Source organism: Equus asinus, chromosome 2 (genome assembly GCF_041296235.1).
Source record: "Equus asinus isolate D_3611 breed Donkey chromosome 2, EquAss-T2T_v2, whole genome shotgun sequence".
Lineage (NCBI taxonomy): Eukaryota > Metazoa > Chordata > Mammalia > Perissodactyla > Equidae > Equus > Equus asinus.
In genome coordinates this window covers 88260160-88280492 of record NC_091791.1, presented here as the reverse complement: position 1 = coordinate 88280492, position 20333 = coordinate 88260160, and the positions used below count along the sequence as shown (strand labels likewise).

At 49.4% G+C, this 20333-nt stretch overlaps 1 protein-coding gene across 8 annotated transcripts in view; it reads left to right on the top strand.

Moving 5' to 3' along the window:
• The window catches only part of WDFY4 (WDFY family member 4), a 301742-nt gene that overhangs the window by 205837 nt on the left and 75572 nt on the right, over positions 1 to 20333 (top strand). For 7 of the 8 annotated variants that reach the window (XM_070493267.1, XM_070493276.1, XM_070493259.1 and 4 more), the window contains 4 exons: positions 3736 to 3884; positions 9646 to 9766; positions 12637 to 12722; positions 14236 to 14298. In XM_070493267.1, the coding sequence (XP_070349368.1) occupies positions 3736 to 3884; positions 9646 to 9766; positions 12637 to 12722; positions 14236 to 14298 (419 nt within the window). Of the gene's footprint in view, positions 1 to 3735; positions 3885 to 9645; positions 9767 to 12636; positions 12723 to 14235; positions 14299 to 14449; positions 14800 to 20333 lie in introns of all 8 variants that reach the window. The other variant, XM_070493280.1, reaches the window with a different exon arrangement.

The following is a 20333-nucleotide window of genomic DNA, read 5'->3' as shown; positions in this document are numbered from 1 at the left end:
TCAATTTTTAAGCTATTACCCCAGCTCTCACCAGACATTTTTCTGTGGTTTGGTTTATTCTGGTTGCTTCCTAATTCTTGCCAAAGGAAAGCACCAGGAGATCACGAGAATGTACTCTGGCCCCTGCTGTTGGCAACACAGAAGTTGGGCGAGGGTGGGGCATCACGGGGAGGAGGGAGGTTTGGGAGGATCACGGGCCGGTGCTGGTGCCATCGCTCCACATCTGACCATGTAAATTTGAGCATGGAGTCTCCTCTGTACAAAGGGATACGAGAAAAAGTTTAAATAGCCTGGCACACCCTCCTCACAGTGCTGGTGGGAGTGTAAATCGGTGCCGCCTTGCAGGAGGCCATCTGGCCATAGCTGCTAGAATTTCAAATCCCATACCCTTGACATGCAATTCTCCTTCTAGGAATTTACCCTTCAGATTTACTTGTGTGTCCAAAGTGACGTATGTGCAAGGATGGTCACTGTGGCATCACTCGTAATGTCAAAACATTTGAAAACAATCCCCAGATCAATAGGGCATTGGTCATAGAAGTTGAGAGGGAATGGTCTGTCCCTATTCATGAGAGTGAGCCAACTCTGTAAGGAGTGATTGGGAAGACTCTCCAAGATGAGCTGTTAAGGAAAAAAAACTAGACGCAGAACAGTAAGTGTGTGAATAAGCTATTGTGTTATAAAAATGAACATGTATAAACCATGCTTACGTAGTCATTTAATTTCTTTGGAAGAAGATCCTGTAGGAGACGTGAAACTTTTCCCCTGCCCTCTTAGAGTCTCCACCAGGCCTGAGAATTAAGTGGACTGAAGACGGATGAGCAGAGGGAAAGCACACAAATGTTATTTTTATCCGGACATAGCAGCCTTCCCAGGAAGATGAAGACCCAAAAATGTCATGAGACTTAAGTGCTCAGGCTGAACAAGGAGGAGCGTCTGTGAAAAAGGAGCTAAAATATCTAGGGGTTACAGGAAGGTCAGCGTGGGTTTGACACGGTCTGTTGGTACAGCTTTCTCTCCGTCTGGACTCCCCATCTCTGGTGATAAGAATGTTCTTTTTTCCAGGAATGGGGAGGGCATCTTTCACCTGCGAGTTCTAGCTCCTGCGTTCAGGAAGAAAAGGGAGGCCAGGGCACCCGGCTGGTACCAATGTTTTTCCAGTGTCTTTAACTCAAAATGATCCTTACGCTGAAGTGGCGTATTTGGGGCGGCGTATCTGCTCCCCTTCAATACAATAAATTGATGAGGGTGGTCGTCTCTAGGGAACGCTTCCAGGGAAGCTGGGGGACTCCACTCAATTGCCTAAGTCCCAAAGTAGTCATTTATCATTTCTTCCCAATCCTTCCTATTTTTTGGTTCTCCACAGTTTATCTATAGCAGTTCCTGTCAATTCTACCTCTTCTTATTTAGATTCACCCACTTCTCCCCTTCTTCCCACTTCTCTCTGCCTCCCCATCCCAAGCCATCATCCCTGCACAGGGCCACTGAAATAGCCACATGATGATCACCGTCCTTCCACTCTTGGCTCTTTCCAATCTATTCTCTGCCCAGCAGACAGTGTCTTCTTTTAGAAAGGATCCCCACCCCTCCCTGGCTTTCAATTGCAACCAGAATAAAACCCAGTGGCCTCACCAAGGCATCTAAGGCTCTCGTGATCTGAGCGCTCCCACTTTCCCACTTCATCTCAGTCACCTTGACCTCTTTCTTGCTCCCTAGAGCTGCTCTTCCTGCCTCAAGGCTCTGGATTGGATTTTCCTTTTCCCTGCAATGTTCTCCTCCAACCTTTTCCATGGCTGCCCCAAGTCCATCCTTCAAGTCTCAGGGTTTGTCTAAGATAGTGTCCCCTCCAAGTTTCTCTCTGCCTTATCATTCTCACTTTGTTTTTTCTCTCTCAGCATGTGTCACAATTTGTAATAGCTTATTGGTCGATGTGCATGTCTACCATCCATCTTCTCCCACTGGGTTTTAAGCCCCATGAGGGTAGGGTTCTTGTTTCTCTTGTCCTTCCTTCTCTCCCCAAAGCCTGGCTCAGGGCCTGGCAAATAGTAGCTGCTGAATCCATAACTGATGAATAGATGACCATGTGGATGAATGAGTGAAGTTAGAAATAAGTCCATGTTGAACTGTGGCTCTGAAGGTGGTTGAAGGCCACCTCCTCTGACAAAGAAGATGCCGGAGAGGCTGGGAGAGCCAGCTGCCTGCAGCAGGCTTGGGTTACAGGAGCCAAGACTCCTGGCTGGTTCTCACTTAGGAAAAATAGTTCAGTGATGACTTGTCCTGGACCATAGAGGTTAACACTTATCTCGAAACAAAATCCTTGGTGAATCTTCACCTTCTGGCCTTGGGCCTCATGTTGACTAATCCCATCTGATGCAGGAGTTGGGCTGGTATTTGGGCTCCTCTTCCAGGTTTCACCACTGTGGCCCCATCATTGCTCCCAAAGGTGAGCGGGGAGCTTAGCTTCAGTGCCAGGCTCTGCCACTTACTCAGAGACTGATCTTTGGTGTGATTTTTATGTCTGGGACCTCTTTTCTTTCATCTCTAAATTAGAGTAGTAAAACCTCCCGTGTCCAATTGTAAGGATTGTTTTGGTTAATATGTGCAAAATGGTGACGCTGGTCATAGAGTAGACAGTCAAAAAAAAGTATTGGTTCCTGTTTTGTATGGAATTAGCACAGAGTTACCCTGAGAAGATGTTGGCCTTGGCCTTATTCTTGGTCCATCTGGGCTTCCATCATCTAAATTTATTTCTTCCATCTCTTGTTCCTTCAGGGGTTTATTCCATGTAAGGACCCCGTTAGTCCTTACTTCATGCAGGATGCTGGGTCGTACCAAGACATTGTCCCAGGTCAGCTTCTTCGGGGAGCCAGCTAGGAGCCAGAGATGTGCATGCAGGAAGTTTCTCGAGAGGGAGGGTCCCAGAACTGGACAGAGGGAGAAGTGGAACTCTGATGCAAAAGACCTCAGCTGATTCCACGGGAGCTAGAGGTCTGGGGCGGTTCTTCAGAGCTGGCCAGAATCGACGCAAAGGGTCTGGTCCTTTCTACTCTGCATTGATCAGTTGTTGGGTACGGATTGCCACTGAGAAGGGGGTGTGACCTTGGGCCAGTTGCTTTCTTCAGCTGAGGTGATTCCAGAAGGCTGCCAACATTTCCGGCCGCTGGGGGAATGTGACTTGAGTCTGAGAAGAGGGATCTGAGTGGAGCTCATGCCTCCTCCGCACACACCTGAGTCTAGCCTGGGCCTTGCAGAGACGGCAGTATCAGCCTTGTGCTTTTGGTTCTAGGCAGACCCAGTTCCAGGCCTGGCTCAGCCACTCAGTGGCTGACCCCTGGACAAGCTCTTTCCCCTCCGTAGCTGAGGGATGCCTCGTACCTTGAAAACTTTCCTTACTGTTAACTGTGGAATGTTTTGCGTGGTGGGGGAGGGGTTCGAAGTGAAAGAAAGGACATCGACATGCTCCATATGGTAATAAACACTCATCCACACGCCTTGGTTGGGAAGCGGGTGGCACTGGATAGATTAAATAACCAAACAGGGTGTTGGGTGCGGAAGCGCCACTTCAGCTGTGAAGAGCAGTGCAGCTCCGCGGCGGCAGTGCTGTCCTTCTTGCAGGGCGCTGCTCTCACCTCCAAGTGCCCAGTGCGTGACTGGTCACTACCTTTCTGCCCTCCATGAGAATGATGGGCACGTGTCACATGCGCATGATCTGACTCTGGCGCTCTCTCCCTCCAGGTGACACAGAAGTTCTCCCTGGTGATCGTGCAGGGCCACCTGGTCTCTGAAGGGGTCCTGCTCTTTGGCCTCCAGCACTTCTATGTCTGCGAGAACTTCACGCTCTCTCCCGTGGGCGACGTCTACTGCACCCGCCACTGCTTATCCAAGTGAGTCCCCAACATGTCCCAGCAGATTCTTCCCTGAGCCTCCGTCTTCCTTCTCAGCCAACCCCACTCCTACCCCTCCTACCTTGTTCTTACTGTGGGCTTAGGTTTGGGCCTGAAACTGAGCCATGTGATAACCCAGAAGAACCTGAAGACAGAGGCAACCATGACTGTGGTTCCCCAAATCTAACATCTGGAATGGCTGACAGCGCGGCAGCTCCTTGTTGCCTCCCCCAATATAGAATGCACCGCAGGACACAGGGGATCTCTCCTTAGGATATTTGGGTCGTTGAGTTCGGTCCCCCCAGCTTACTCACTCAACAACTTGTGGATTGCTCATTCTCTGAGAGATACCAGGCACTCTCCTTCATGCTGAGCAAGGCCCACAGTGCAATCAGCAGCAGAAACAGTTTCTTTTGGCAAGAGTTTGCAATACACTATCATCATGGGAGAACAAAATATGTTATGGGGGGACTTTTCCGGGGTCACACTTGGAGATGATATGCGGATGGTGTGGGGCGAGAGGGCTACTTGAGGAAGTGGGCTAAGACCTGGGTCTTGGATGATGCATGAGATTAGGGTAAAAATTTGAAGAATCATTTTTACGCTAACTAATATTGGAGGTCTTTGGCAGGAAATTCCAAGGTTCTTCTTTAGGATCAAGTGTGTTTGGACTATGGGTTCACTCAGCTCTTACTGATGAATTCTCTTGTCTCTAGAAAGTACAACTATTCAAAAATCAAATGGACTGTGTTTGCACTTTGGCTACAAGTTTGGTTATTAAGTTGTATATTTTCCTTGACTATTGCTTTTGAAGACATTTGGGTGAAGATTTCTTTATCCAGATACAGCCCTTGAATTTTCTGGTTAACCAAGGTTCAGATGATGACAAGATAACCTCTTACCCCAATGGCTCTCAAACTAACATACATCAAATCACCTGGAGGGCTTGTTAAACAGACTTCTGGGACCTACTTTCACCCCAGTTTCTAATCTGATAAATCTGAGGAGAGGCCTGAGATTTTAACAAGTTTTCAACTGATGCTGATGGCACTGGTCACGGACCACACGGACCACACTGAGAACCACTGTCTCAGACTATTGACAGAGGACCCAGAGTCTTACCCGCCAATAACTCAGAATTTTAACTCTCAGTTGTCATATCATTTCCAGCCTATGTCAGGAAGCAAGAGTTTAAAGAGTGTGGAAGAGTAGATGTCAGCCCAGCCTCCCTTGATTTAGATATGCTTTAACCTGCTTGGCATTTTTCTCCCTGCTCATTTCCATCTTTTATTCATACCAAACGGTGACCGATCGCTGTGAGTCTTCTGTGCTTTTCCAAGGCAGGAGGAGCATAATTAATATTTGGCACGCTCATCCCATCTTATTGCTCATGTTTTATTGATACTGATCAATATGGACGATGGGTCTGCAGACTAGCCTTTCTGAGAGCTGATGAAAGCTTTCTACTCTACCTGTGTTCATGGTGTGCCGTGTAATGACTTGCATAATCCATGGATTCACTCTCCACCTCTGGTTTCAATCGAGTTAGTGTTAGCTAAGATCTTATTGATTAGGTAAATTGTGTTTATGAGGTGCATCTAATCATGGCTGAATTGACTATATCTGCAGTTTTAATAGAAGCCCAGTCGTCAGGTTGTATGTTCTCGCTTGATTTGCAATGACAAAGGAGACTTCCAATGTCTGGAAATGTACTTTTCTAGAATGCACGCAGGAGTGTAGTGAGAACAAATTACTACCCTGGAATGTCATTTGGGAATTACAGAGGTAATTTTAGTCACCATCTCTCAAAGCAGCATTTGTTAACCAGACAGTGCTTTCTCTCTGAGGTCTTGTCTACTGCTCTAAGAAACTGCTGGCACCCATGGAGAAGCAGTTCTCAGAGATGGGCTATTAGATCCTGTCAGATCAATGGGACTAAGTCTTATTTTGACCGTGGAGACTAAGGAAGATACATAAATAAGCCAGTTAAAAATAAAGCTAAGTCAACCTTGAAATGTTTCTCGAAAAGACTGCTCTCGAATTGAGTCCAGGTGAGCATTAGACCTTGCAAGAGACTCTGCTACACCATAAAAATATCCCAAATAAAGCTCAAGAACACTGCAAGCCCTCCAGCAGTCATAGCCCTGTGTACTTTGGAACTTGCCTTAGAAACTAAGAACCTTTCTAGAAGTTTGTGTTTTGCTATCAGTGGGATCACTTTTTGGCTGAATAGAGCGACTATATTAGTTTCCAGGGGCTGCTGTAATAAAGTACCCAAAACTGGGTGCCTTAGACAAACAGAAATGTGTTGTCTCACCGTTCCGGAGGCTGGAAGGCCACACTCCCGCTCCAGCTCTAGGGAGCGTCCTTCCTTGCCTCTTCCAGCCTCTGATGTTGCTTGGCAATCGTGGTGTTCCTTGGCTTGTAGACACATCACTAAGTCACGTGAGCATCTTCTCTCTGTGTGTCTTCACATTCTCTTCTGTGTGTGTGTGTCTGTCTCTGCGTCCAAATTTCCCCTTTATGTAAGGAGACTAGTCATACTGGACGAGAGCCTATCTTAATGACCTCATTTTAACTTTATTATGTCTCTTGTTTATCTATTTCTAAATAAAGTTACTGGTCATGGGTGTTAGGACTTCAGCATATCTCTTTCGGGTGACACAAGTCAACCCATAACAGCGGCAGCCGAGCTCACAAGCACTTGATTCACTTGGTGGGAATCCAAACCATCCAGCTGGTTCTTTGTGAAGGGGCGCTTTGACTCAGATATTTCTGCCACCTTCGTCAGCCATTTCAAGGCATCATTTCTCTGTTTAATTAATTCAACAAATACTTATTGAAGCTCTCTCTTATCCCAGGCACTGTGGTAGACTCCACAGATACAAAAAGGTGTGAGAGGGCCAAGTCTGGTAAAGAGTTCGTGACCTAGCAAATGATTCTGCATATAAGTTCCAGGTCTAAGTTATGACAGTAATTGGAAAACTTCGGATGAGGGCTCAAAGTATATTTTAGTCTGAAATCCACTTCTCTTACCAAAGACCAGATCAACCAATACCGTGATTATCGTTTAGTTTACTGTGATTTCCCTAGTTAAGAATATTAAAAGTTATACTCTGACCACCCTGGACAATTTGCAAATATCATGATAGCTGTCATGCAAAAGAGCTGTGAACAGCATCCTATGTCCCAGGCCACAGCTCACCTAAAGAAGAACGTGGATCAGTTACTCCTTTCTACTCATTGACTTTGGGGATCTGAACTCCATTTAATGCACAAAACATGTAGAATATGGTGTTGGCAAAGAGACCCAGTTATGGCTGTGTGAGTAATCTTGCGTGAGGCAGAACTCCAATTCGGACTCACGTCAGTGCACTCAATACTGTTGACAATTAAGACTTCCAGAGAATCTGGATCTGAGCGCTCCTGCCCTGTGTGGTTATGCAATCCTACGCGCAGGAGAAAGATGACGTCTTTCCTCCTAAAAGCTGCTTCCTCAAAGCGTTTTCCAGCACATTCTTCCTCATGTCATCAGCGTTTAGAGTTCTGGGTTGAGAATCAGTGAGCACAGGGTAAACTGAAAGGAGGGAGCCAGTGGTGAGAGCTCTGTAAAAGCCAGTGAGCCCTTCTGCTTTTCTCAGGGGAGCAAAGGTATTGTTGTATGAGCTTGGTGGGTCTCAAAGGCAGAGGGCCTGGCTTTGAATCCAGCTTGAATCTAGTTCCACATGACCTTGGAGAAGTCAATTCTTCCTTTGGAGGGCCGTTTCCTCATTTCTGATACAGGAATAATATTAACAGATGCTCAGTAAGGGCTTCTTATGAGATCAGATTAAACGCAAACGGATGTGGTTAGCAGGTTCTAGATCTTGACAGTTGTCAGTCCACGCAGCAGACATGCCCAGAGCTCCAGGGAAGACGCCGCGCATGGAAAGCCCTGGGCACGGCTCTGTGCCCTGGTGAACTCACTCATGTCTGCTGGGGAGAGAAACCAGACAAACGTGCAGCTAAGGAAGAGAGGATGTTTGCTGTGGTGGCTCCCACAGGCATGGGGCTGCAGGAGCACAGAGGAGTCATCATTGTCATTCTCACCAGAGCCTTGACCTGGGGTGCTGTGTGACCCAAGCCAAAAGTAGGAACTAGAATTGCTACCGTGGCCCCATTGGGAGTAGGAGGAATTTAAGGGAAGCTCAGCTTAGCCGCAGATGATGGCATTAATAATGGACAAAGGGCCTCAGTCAGCAGCGGGCTTGAATTAAGGCATCCAGGCGGGAGCATTCAGACCCAAAGCTGTATGTGTATTTGATCAATTCTACAGCAACGTGGCTCAGAGCAGGAGGCCTGATGGGATTGCTTTAAGAAGGGGCAGGAGGAGGAGCAGCAGCAAGGGGCCTGAGTCCACCTCCTTGAGGACTGGCTGGGCAGGGGTCTAAGCAACGGGCTCAGGCTGTGTCCTACATGGGCAGCCTTCCCTTCCGGCAGCAGTGACCATTCCGCATCGTGCACGAATCCAAGCTCACAGCACTGTGGATGCTGCACCCACCACTGACCATTGCTTGGAGAAGTTCTACCGGCCTGTGTGATGGCCTCATCTCTCTCGTGGTTTCCCCCAGAAGGGTGGCATGGAGACTCCGTGCGTGGCCTGCCCTGTAGGCTGAGTGGTGAGGGCCGCACTTGGACCTGGGATGGGGCGGAGGTGAAACACACTCTTCTCACCCATTCCTGCCACCTGGCTCTGGCACAGGGGCTCTTTCAGCTCTTGGATCTTTGGGTCCTGGATTGGCATATACAGTTCTTGAGGGCTGAGGAGCTTGATAGGCTCTTCGTTTCTCAAGTCCTAAAAGGGCATTTCATCAGAGCTTTTGTGATCACATACACAACTTAAATTTGCTACGTAGCTCAGAAGTTCACAAATGCAACTGTCTATAACTGAAATCAAGTTGATTTCTCAAGTCCCCATTTGTACGGGTGTTCTGGTTACTTAAAGCTATTTCAGCGACTTCAGTGTGGAAATGGTTCTCTTTGGAATAAACAGTCAAGTTAACAACCCTTCCTTTCCCTCCCCTCCCTTTCTTCCCAACGGGAGTCATTCTGACCTCTGGGAGAGGGTGCCTGGCCTGACCAGACCATCCTCCACTCCTGGTGGCCTCTACCACAATGTCGCTCGTCCCTGGCTCTGGGCCCAGTGCTCTGGGGTCCTTGTCTTCCAGCCCATCAGCACTTTCAGCCCTGCTGCACACCTCTTTGGGGGCTTTGAGGGTTCTCTGCTGCTTTCTCCCATGCCACACCTGACACCACCCAGACATGGTGGGTCCACTCCCAGGCTGTATGCTGCCCGAGGCCATGCTGAGCCCAAGATATTTTTTTACGGGGCTTGTCATCTTTCTGCCCTATGTTCCAGGAGCCTGAAATTTCTCCAAACATAACTGACGTATCTCTTTTACCTTTCTTCCATGCCCTCAACCCATTTTTGACCCTTGTACCCAGAAAGCCTTCTCACACTCCTGCTCTGCACCACGTGCTTTCTGTCCTGGAGGCTGTCCGCTCGCCTGGGGAGGCCGATGCCCCACCCTACTCCTCAGGGCGGGCCTGACACGGACGTGGCTCAGAAAGGGTGTATCACGTCAAAGGGTGCAGGCACCCTGGTCGGCAGTGACCACAGCACTTCTCTGATGTGTCCCCAGAAACTCAGGTGGGGCCGCGGGACAGGAAGGGGAACAGGCCCGCCAGCCACCCTCTCACTGTGTGCCTTGCTTCCTTCCAGCATCAGCGACCCATTCATTTTCAACATGTGCAGCAAAGACAGGTCCTCCGACCATTACTCGTGCGAACGCCACAGCTACGATGACCTCAGGGAGCTCCGGCAGGCCCGCTTCCTCCTCCAGGTATGCCCCGGGGAGGAAGCAAGGGAGGGGCCATCTCTTCATGGAACAGGCGGTCCCAGTGCCATCGAGGCCCCATCTGAATGTGAGGGACACACCCCTGTGACCCCCTTCCTGCCTGTGCACAGCCCAGTGCCCTTTGGGACACACCCATGAATTCTCCTGCCTTATGTTGGGCCTGGTCCCCTGGCTTGGAGCTCTGACTTCTGCTCCACTCTTTCTAGTCCCTGCCATGTGGCTACTGGGCCCTTCCCTCTCTGACTGCGTCATTTAGGATCCAGCCTTGTTGCTTTATTTTCTCCTTGACGTGCCCCAGAGCCGCCTTTGGAAATTCAGGAAATGGAGCAGCTCCAATGCCTCGTGGCAGAGCTGGTGACGGAGAGTCCAGTGCCAGTCTGTCCTGTTCTGACCTCGCGGACCCCCTCCGCTGGACACTGTCCCACACAGGAGGATGTGTGGGTGTGGCTCCCCTCCCCACTGCCTCACCTATCCCCAAGCTCCTGGTCCTTTCTTGGGCCAAGTGGGTTACAGATCTCCTGATGGTCCCCTCCAAACAGTGCCCCAGGCCTGGCCCAGCACCTCCCAGGGCTCACCCAGCTGCTAAACAGAGCTGGTTCCTTTCAGAGGCAGAGTTGTGCCTTCAGCAAGTCACACCCTAAGGCTTCTCAGCTCAGGCATGAATCCCTAGGTTTAGAAGCACGGCCTCAGGGGCAGAGGGAGCTGGCAGAACTGCGGGGCCCTCACTGGCCTCAAACACATCTCGCCTCCACCAGCCCAACCTCGCCAACAGCAAGGCTGCATCTGCAGAGCCCAGGACCTCCCAGGCAGCTGGCAGAGGAAGCGATGAGGGACCACCCTTCGAGGAGGAGAGGCGCGGGATCCCTCCCCCACCCTGTCCCCCACCCTCTCTGCGGGGTCTCTGTTCTGCAGGGGCTGATAGGGGGCAGTGCATGGCCCTAACGAAGGGACTAAGAGTGGCTTTCATTTGTAAATTGCTTTGGGTCTGTAATTCATCATGTGACCCTCCTGCAGAGGCCTCGATATTGCTCTCTGAAACTGCAGCTTAGAGAGGGCTTTCAGGGGGACTATTCTAGAAAGGATCGACTGCCCTGCTGACAAGGGTCCAGCAGCCTGCTGGAATCTGACAAGCCCTCTTCCTTCCTGTCCAGTGATTTTATACCCAAAGCGTGGGCTCTCATTTGGCCTGACCTTAATGCACTTCTTTCAAGGAGGGTCATCTAGAAAGGGATGAGTGGAGCATGCTCCCTCTAACCCCAGTTGTTCCGGGCAGTGTCTGACCTTGGCTCTGCCACTTTGGCACAATTGGGTACCTCTCTGGGCTTCCATTTCCCTCCAGCGCAGAGGCAAGAAAGTCATGTCTTCTCCAACATTACATATATGGTACTTAACACATTTTTTGGTGCATAGTAAGTATCAGAAATTATTTTTTTATGATTATATGTCAACCATAGAGGTTGTATATAGTAACAAATGGTTATCAGCAAGCGAGTTTCTTTCCCCCTAGTAAACGGTGATTGTTTCCAGATGTTGGTTAGCCTGAGAGTGGTGGAAGCCAGAAGTGGGAGGGCATGTGAATATGGCCAAGTCTGGGGGCGGGGTGGGAGCAGTTTGTGAGCGAAGCCACCATTTGTCCAGCCCTGCATTCTCCTGGAAGACAGTCAGAGCCTGGCACTCAAGGTTGTCAGAGCAAGCTGTAGTCTCCACAGATTCTATATTCATCATCTATTTGCACATTAGTTGTATTTAATTTGTAGAAAAAAAATCCAAGGTTCTTAGGTGCCCCTGCAGGGGAGAGGGGGTTCACACGGTCCTCACAAACACTTTCCTTCTGCCCCGGAGCCTGATGAACTGGACTTTGAGAACTCGTTTCAGCCAGGACCCGACTCAGTTGTTGGATGCTGAGCTCCATCTCTGAGTCCGACCCTTACCCACCCCGTCTGCCCCGCCGTGCCCAGGCCTCACCCCTCCCAGGCCCTCCCTCCAGCCCTGAGAATTCTCTCCCTGATCCCATCTCGTCCCTAAGCCTCATCCTATCTGTGGACTCATTCTCTCGCTATTTCAAGTCTGTTATTTACAAAGCATGGATTGGAAGGGAGGAGGGAAAGGAAACCATGTGGAGTCCATTTAGGCATTAACCAAATACCCTAGAAAAGACTTTGCTGTCAGTGTGGCCACATCCAAGTGGCTCAGAGAATGGGCTTAGCAAAGCGCCCTGTGCCTCCGAGGCTGTAGTCAGCATCCGATGCTGCCAAGCTTGGGAGCTGCACCCACCCAACCTGCTCCCCTGGTGTTTTTGGTAAGATGACTGCTTGGTTCAAGAAACCAAACCCTTGACCCGGAAGTGAAAGTGTCTGAAGATGTCACTGGGCACTTTCCTGCCTTTGTCAGCCCCTGGCTTGTCCTGGGGGCGGGGCTCTTGCTTCCTGCCTCAGCCAAAGGAACTCTGAGGTCTCCTGCCCCCCTACCCATGCTGCGGAGACTCTGCACATCACTTTGACCCAGGGGTTCATACTCCCCGCCGCTCCCCACCCCAGCCTGGTGGGAGGTTGGAAGGACAAACCAGAAAGGGTTGCCTGCGTCAACCTAGATAAAGAGGTAAACTGAGGCAAGCTCGAATTACCAGAAATTGAGTTTATTCGGGAATAGCAGAGGAAGAACAATGGGGGAAACTCATGCTGTGGCAGTCCATTGAGGGTTTGGGGGGGCTGTATTTATGGGCAAGGAGTGCAAATAGGGGAGTCTAGCCAGAGTCCAAACAGCAAGTTCGTTCCTGCTGCCAGTGGCTCTGTTGCCTGGGGGGCGTCTCCGTTCAAGGAAACTTCAGGAGCAGTAAAAGAGTTTTTTCTTTATAGGGCATCGCCCTGGAGATCTTTTTCCGAAATGGATATTCCAAGTTTCTTGTCTTCCACAACAATGATCGGAGTAAAGCCTTCAAAAGGTAAGGGTTTGAAAAGCCTCCTCTGAGGAAACTGATCAGGAACCGAGAGCAGAGGAAGAGAGACTGCTCAGCTGTGTTCTCAGGAGAATTGCTCTCAACCCACAGCAAGCAGGAATTAGGTTAGACACAAGGCAGAACTTACGGACTCAGAGAGCTGTTGAATTACGGAACAAAGTAGAGAGAAGGCTCTAGAAGTGCCTTCTCTAAATCCTGGGAAACAGGCTCCACTTTCCGGACTGAAGTGGTTACCGTAGTCGTGACTGAAGGGAGAAAAAAATTGTGCAGACACAACATATTTAAGAAAGCGGCTGTTTAATGAGCCTTCCAGAATTTTCTGGCTTTATTTTCTAATTTTCCAAGGGATTTTTTTTTTTTTTGGCTTAATCTTTCTTTTTGATCCCAGTTGCCAATTTCAGTTGTTCTAACTTCATATTTCATTGGAAAGAATTCCAAACAACTGTTTCCCCATTTCTGCACGGAACATCTTTTTTCTTAAAGAGAGAAGCCTGCTGTTTTCATTCTCTTCTCCCAACGGATTGATCAATCTAAGAAACTGAAGCTAGTGTCTAAATTTTTAATACTGGTGGTTATTTATTTTTTATTATTATTAAAATTATAGATAAAAGATATTTGTAGGGAATCTAAATGGGCCATAAACAGACCACATAGAAGTTGGGTTAACAGAGGGGGTGGTTATGTTCGGCTCCACTTAGGGCTGGAAACTCTGAGATGAGAATGGACATCCCTGGCCTGAATGTCCAGGGTCATTTTGTGCTCAGAGAGTCTAGCCTTGCCTTACTGTTGGTCCTGGCCCCTCACTGGCCCTGGGACCAGCTGCTTGGTCCAAAGGGCAGGGCCAGAGTGGAGCAAAACAACTCCCTCAGAGGGGCCGTCTGCGCCAGCTCTGCGCGCGTCTCCGCTGACCCTGAGCCTTCCTCTGCGGGTCTTCCAAGGACCGCTGTTACACGGCCTCCTCAAGTTGCGTCCACGCTCCGTTTCAGACCAAACTGAAGAAGGAGACGTGCAATGCTGAACCTCACCTTCATTGTCTCCTGTCACTTCTGTGTGTTAAAGTTTTGCACAGTTAATCTGGAAATCGTATCCATCCGCAGCTCAGGCAGTGAACGCTGCCTGACTTCACGCCACTCTGCTCAAGGAGGCTTAAATTAAGATGACATGTGTCCCCGGTGTACAGCAGCGGTTGCTGAAATCCGCAACGGGAATGTCCGGTGCCTGGCCCAGGGGAGGCGTCTAAAACACGCAGTTTTTGTTATAACTATTGTCCTCTGGTTATCATTATTATTATTGAGGCTAGGGTGTGCGATGCCAGAGGGTGCCGAGGAGGGGGTGCCTCAGAGGTACACCCAGGCCTGGTGTTCACCATCAGGGGGCAGGATGAGGCCTGGAGGGGCAAGAATGGACCCAAATCTTGCTTGGCTCTGAAAATATCTCCCTGGCGGTGGAGGAGTCTTGACTCTGCTGATAGAAGGATGCTTTTTCCCTTCTTGTTTAGCTTCTGCTGTTTCCAACCCGGCTTGAAGGCGAAGGGCGTCACGGAGGAACCCCTCACTCTCAGGTAACGGGCAGGGTGGAGCCCAGCCGCTCTCTGCGCGTGGTGCTGGCCTCGCTCTGATTTTCTTCCTTTGCCTGATGCTGCTATACAGAAGTCATGCAAAGAGCACATCAATCTGCCTTCCTGTAGATTTTTCTCTCTCCCATCCCCACAGGACCCTCGTCCTGCTCCTGCAGTTCCTTCTGCCGATTAAACCTCTACAAATAGACTTGAAGTTCCACGTGCTCTGTGGCTTTTTCAAACCCAAATGGCAGGAAGTGGGTCCTCCGCCTGCGGTGGCTGGGGGCAGGTTGCCTGTAGAGGTGTCAACCCAGGCCCAGCCTTGGCGTCAGGCCCTCAGGTTGGGGTGTGAGCCATCCTGGGTCTGTCCTTCCTGTGTGAGACCCTCCGAAAGCTCAGATGCTAAATTAATGGACGGAGGTGCGCAAATCAGATGTGAATTGATGACTCAGTGATGTGGAACATCTTTCCCATTGAATGGACTGCGTCCAGCTCCGTCCCCAGGTGCGCTTTCCAGGTACCCAGTTCTCTGGAAGGTGAATTCCAGATCAGCGCGTGCTTTTGTTTCACTTAGGAATGGGAATAGAAGAAGAAAGTGGTTGCTGGCGTTCTCCAGGCGTCTGTGGAGACAGGGTGGGACGGGTGTCCGCAGGAGTGCTATTCAAAATATTTTTAATGACTGTGGGTACCACCAAGTCATTCAGAATTATTTATCAATTGCTTATGTGTGGTGTTTCCAGCTTGACAGAGTAACAAGCAAAATACTCAAAATTTCGCATCCTTGTTGAGTTTACATTCTCATGAGTAAGACAGAAAACAATGTAAATGAGTGAACTACAAAGCCTATTAGATAAAGATGAGTATAAGTATAAAAAGTAAAGTAGATGGAGGTGGGAGTTGAAATCTGAGACGGGATGGTACGGGAAGCCCTCACCAAGAAGGCTGTGTTTGAATTTAGACTTGAACAAAGCAGGGAAATAAGTGATGCAGACAACTGGGGAATGAGCATTTCAGGCCAAGGGAAGAGCAGAGCAAAGCTCCGAGGGGAGCGTGGCGGGCTCCGTTGGGGCCAGAGTGGTTGGGATGCAGGAGTCAGGGGGAGGAGAGGGGAGAGGGTTAACGGGCTAGTTCAGGTGAGTCTGGGGGCTCATGGTAATGGCACTGGCTTCACTCTGAATAAACGGCAAGTACTGGAGGGATGATATGACCTAAGTTGGATTTTAAAAGACTCACTCTGGCTGCTGTGTTGAGAATAGACCACAGGAGGTCAAAGGCAGAAGCTGGGAGACCTAACAGATGATGGTGGCCTGGACCAGCAGGGTGGCAGCAAAGAAGGTGGGAGGTGCTTGGAGGATGGATGAGTTTTAAAGCTATACCTGATGGGTTTGTTTGTTGACCAATCAAGTGTGGGGTATGTGTGTGTGAATGAGAGAACTTAGGGATAAGACCAAGGATTTAGGCTTGAGCTATTGGAAAATGAAGCGCAGAAGACCACAGAAGAACTACTTGGAGTGTGGTGGATATCAGGAGCTCAGCTTTGGCCATGTTGATTCTGAAATGACTGTCAGACATCCGGGTGGCGATGTCGTGTAGGCCATTGGATGTGTGAATTTGGAATTCCAGGGTGCAGTCCAGGTGAGAGGTCTACTTGGAACAGTATTTACAGCATGAGCCCGGACAGGCTCACCAAGAGAATGAGTGCAAGTGGAAAAGAGGTTTAAGAATTGTGCCCTGGGGCACGCCAGCCTTCAGAAGTTAAGGACATGGGGGCAGCCAGCCAAAAAGACTGAGAGGTTGTATCCGGAAAGATAGGAGGAACTGCAGGTGTGGACAATATCCTGGAAGCCAGATAAAGTGTTTCAAGGAAGGCTTGGTCAACTGTGTTGCTGATCACATGTTGGCAGGCTGAGTAAGATAAGAATTGAGAAGTGACCATTGAATTTTGCAACATGGGGGTCATTGATGACCTTCAAAGGACCAATTAGAGTGGCTGCCGGCAGAAGCTCTCTGTTGTGTCAAATAGTAACCCTTCAGCTGTAGACTGTGAGGAAGTCCAGGGCTTGCCAGCGAATGATCCAGGAGGCCCAGGGAGCGGTGGGCCACTGGAGGTGGGGTAGCTGTTTACCAGCCGGTATGGACATAGACCAATAGTTCAACAGTGGTACAGCCCGAATTGTGCATATCAGGGGAGTACCAGCCCTGGTGACCTCGTATTGTTTATGTTTCATATAAACCTTCATGTCCACACTTGGATTTCTCTGCAACATTTCAGGGCAAGTGATATAAAGCCATTTCAAACTAACTGAAGCAAGAAAGAGGGTTCATCACCTCACATACCTACAGACCCACAAAGGTCCTGCTCCAGGTGTGGCTGGCTCTCCGGGCTCAGTAGGTCCACAGGGCACTGTGGCTCTCCATCTAGCAGTGATGATTTCCCCTGGGTTGGCTCTGTTCTCAGCAGGCTGTCCCAGCATAGCAGCATCAACGTCCCCACAGCTCCAGGCTGACAGTCCGGCACCGAGGAATCCCACTACGTGAGGGATGCTCTGTCCCAGTGATTTTACCCAAAATCCCCAAAGTGCTTTTCATTTGCCCAAGTTAGGTTGGTCCATCCCAGAACCAGTCAAGTGCTTTCATAGGCCAGATCAGGGTCACGTGTCCACCCACCTTCTGGGAGTGGGGTCAGTCCCACCCAACAACATAGACCAAACTGAGAGGGGGGTGGTTCCCCAGAAGAATCAAGGCTCTGTCATCACAAGAGGGGAGAATACTGAAGGGTCAATGAAAGCAGTTGGCCATCCACTGCTCCAAGCAGAGAGCTCCCCCAGGACCACGGCACTCAGGAGCTATACGTCTATTCTCTCTCTCCCCGGAACTTCTCTCTCCTTGCATCAACTTTGACACGAGCCACTTGGCTGACTCCATTTGTCTCTGCAGATCACTCTCTTATAATTATATATGTAATATCACTCAGTGGTCACGTGGCTGTCCCTACAGTTGTGAGTGGACTCTGTCCATCCCTGTTCTGCTGTTCTCAGATTGTCTGTAGGGATGTTTTGCCCCAGCAATGCATACCTTTAGCCACACAGGTAAGCTTTTAAATTTCTGTCCCAGATAGGTAGGGAGCAGCAGAGGAAGAACGCAGAAGAGGAGCTAAATCGTGGCTATGGCCAGTAAGCTGGGGGTCTGTATAAAAATGACCGTCAAGTGGCAGGAAGATAATTCTCGATCTGGGGATGAGTCAAATGGGTGGAAATTACTCCTAACTCAATCATAAGGATGACCCTGGACACCAGCCTACGCACCACCTCACACCTGTGGGACAGCTGGTCACTGTGCTCATTTTACTCGAATTGTGTTTATCTTCTCCATCGTGGCCAGTGAGCCCATTGGAGCAGGCTCTTCCAGGGCCATTCTCTGCCTGCCTGGCACAGCCCCAGCGCAGCTCCAAGCACGGAGACCCTTGGGAAATATAAAATGGGAAAGCTGCCAGGGTCAATTGGGAACAATGCACAGTGCTCCAGAGAAATGCTTGTCTAAGCTCACGGAAGATGAGCTTCGACGGAATGAGGAAGCCCCAGTGGGTGCTCTGGTCCCAGGCTCTGAGACCATGTAAGCAGCCAGAGCACATGGCAAGACTGCTACAGCAGCCAGCCGTGGGCTTTGAGACCAAACTGACTTGGGCTCAGAGTGGGTGCTCGATAAATGTTATCATCCCTTTGCTTAGTTTCAGAATCACCTGGTGTGTATTTTAGGCATGTTTATGGAACGGTTGATTGAAAACAGGTGGGTGGTTGTGCTCTCAGCTCTTTTGCGTCTCTCCTTGCCAGCCCTTCTCCCACCAGCCACATTGTGCCTTCAGGGGCTTCAGGGAGGGAGGGCAACAGTGGCCCCCAGCCTTAGGAGGGCTTGGCTGGCCGTTGCCACATGCCTGGAATGAACTTGGTCATTTTCCAGTTGGATTACCAAGGGCAATGCCTGGTTCCCACAGTGAGTCTTGATAAACGCCTAGCTGCTATTCGGATGCTGGCGCACATGAGCTTCTCATCTCTGAGGGAGGTGCGTGGTCCATCCTGAAGGTTTTCAACTGGCCCAAGATGCTTGACTTGGGCTACAGGTTTTCATAACTTCAACTCCCAGCTCTTGGTGACTGATGTGGCCCCTCTGGAGGCCATCCGCCTCATATAGGAAACCAGAGCTTTTGGGTACCAGAGTTTTGCCTACAATTCCAGTGGCAATGGCTGCTTCTGTAACTGAATTCTGAGGAGGATCTGTGGGCCCGAATCCCAACTGGAGAATACTTGCAAAGCCCTGGATGAACTTGGGACCCATAATCCATCTGTGTGTCCCCCTGGTGCAAGACTAGACCATTCTGAAGGCAGCATGGGGCATAGTCGGACAGCCGTGGGGAGCCAGGCTCTGCAGGGCTATAGGGGCTTCTGATATAAAGCCAGCCGGAGCCCTTGGGTGAGTGTCTAGATGGCTCCACCATGTTAGACACAGGCAGGAACTGCTGAGATGTGAGGGGGACCAGGTGGAAAAACAGAAAGGCTATATCCGAAGTCAGGAGTGGGCGGCCAGTTGAGAATGTCCATGTGAACAAACACACATCCTTAGACTTAAGTTATCGGTACCCTTCCACAAAGGGTTGAAAACAGCTTCAAAATTAAATATACAGTACAATGATCCTTTAAAAGTTACCTTAAAACTCCTTTAAAGGAGAAAAAAAAATAGATATGGTCAGGTGCCTAGAGTGATTGAGTTACTCGAATTGTCCTGAAACTAAGAAAAACAAAACAGTTGTGCTGGCTTACATCATTTTCCAGGGACAGATAAGAAGAAACAGAGGGTTTCTGTGACCTTTTTTTATTTTTCTGGAACATTCTTTCTCTTGGTGCTGAATATCAAATTTGTCCTTGTCTAAAGAGTAGTGGGTCCCAAGGAAGGCAATTTCTCTTTTTATAAAAGATGAAAAGAGACCACTACAGAGTGTAATAACTTTCTGTATTGATTCTCTGAAAAAGCAGGGCCCTGACATCTGGACTTATTTCTGGACAGACATTTCTCTGGGACGCTAGCCTGACCTGGCTCAGTTAGCTTGCTTCCCAGTGGTCTCAGTTCATGTTGAGCCCAGAGCTGAGAAAACTCAGAGATGTGCAATTCTAGGATGCCTGTCTGGCTCTTGCTTGCTCAAGTCTCTGTTGCACACAGGTCTGGGATGCTCACTTGCCATGTCACCAAGGCAAAAGTGTCCCTGGGCCAGACGAAGCTGTTGAGCGTAAGGCAGTGCTTGTGTTTGGGGCCTGCTTGCATCTGGGTGTTTGTAATTTCTTAAATGTTCTATTGTACAGCTTCCTTAAATATAACGTGTAGGGTGAAACTCATTTCTTGGTGAGAAGTTGAGTGTCAGAGTTTCCTTTATAGTTTATCTTTGAATGATAATGAAGGACAGAGAACTTAGAAAACCAACCATAAGAAGCTATAAATTCCCCAAAGATGATCTTCCGGGATGATCAGTCACACTCGCAGAGGCAGCACTGATGGCCACATGGGGGCTAAAATTCAAGTACCCCTCCTCCCCACCACTTCTGCTCCTTCAGCCCTGCTCATCAGAGGTCAGCACTGTTGATCGGCTGGCAGGCTAAGAATCTGTAATGTACATGATCACTTTCATAAAGAGAACTTCAGCTCCACCACTGGGGAGAGAACCCTGCTCCTTGGGCTTCTCGGTAAAGCACAAGGGAGGGCAATTGGAGAGACTCAGACCCCCAAGTTTAGAGCAGAATTGCTAGAACCAGAGGTGAAATAAACAACCTGGTGGGGTAATGAGCGCCCCAGCGTTTAGAAGCTTTTCACATTCTTGGCTCAACGGGCACAGGCAACAGAGCTCGGTGACCTTCAGTAGGTGGTGCTCAGACCTTCCATATTACTCTTTGTCCTTCTTGCTCATGTCTCCTCTTGGCTCCATCCTTAGCCATGACGTTAGACCCATTTCTAGGCAGAAGCCTGACTTAAGCCCCACTCTCTGCACCAAGCCT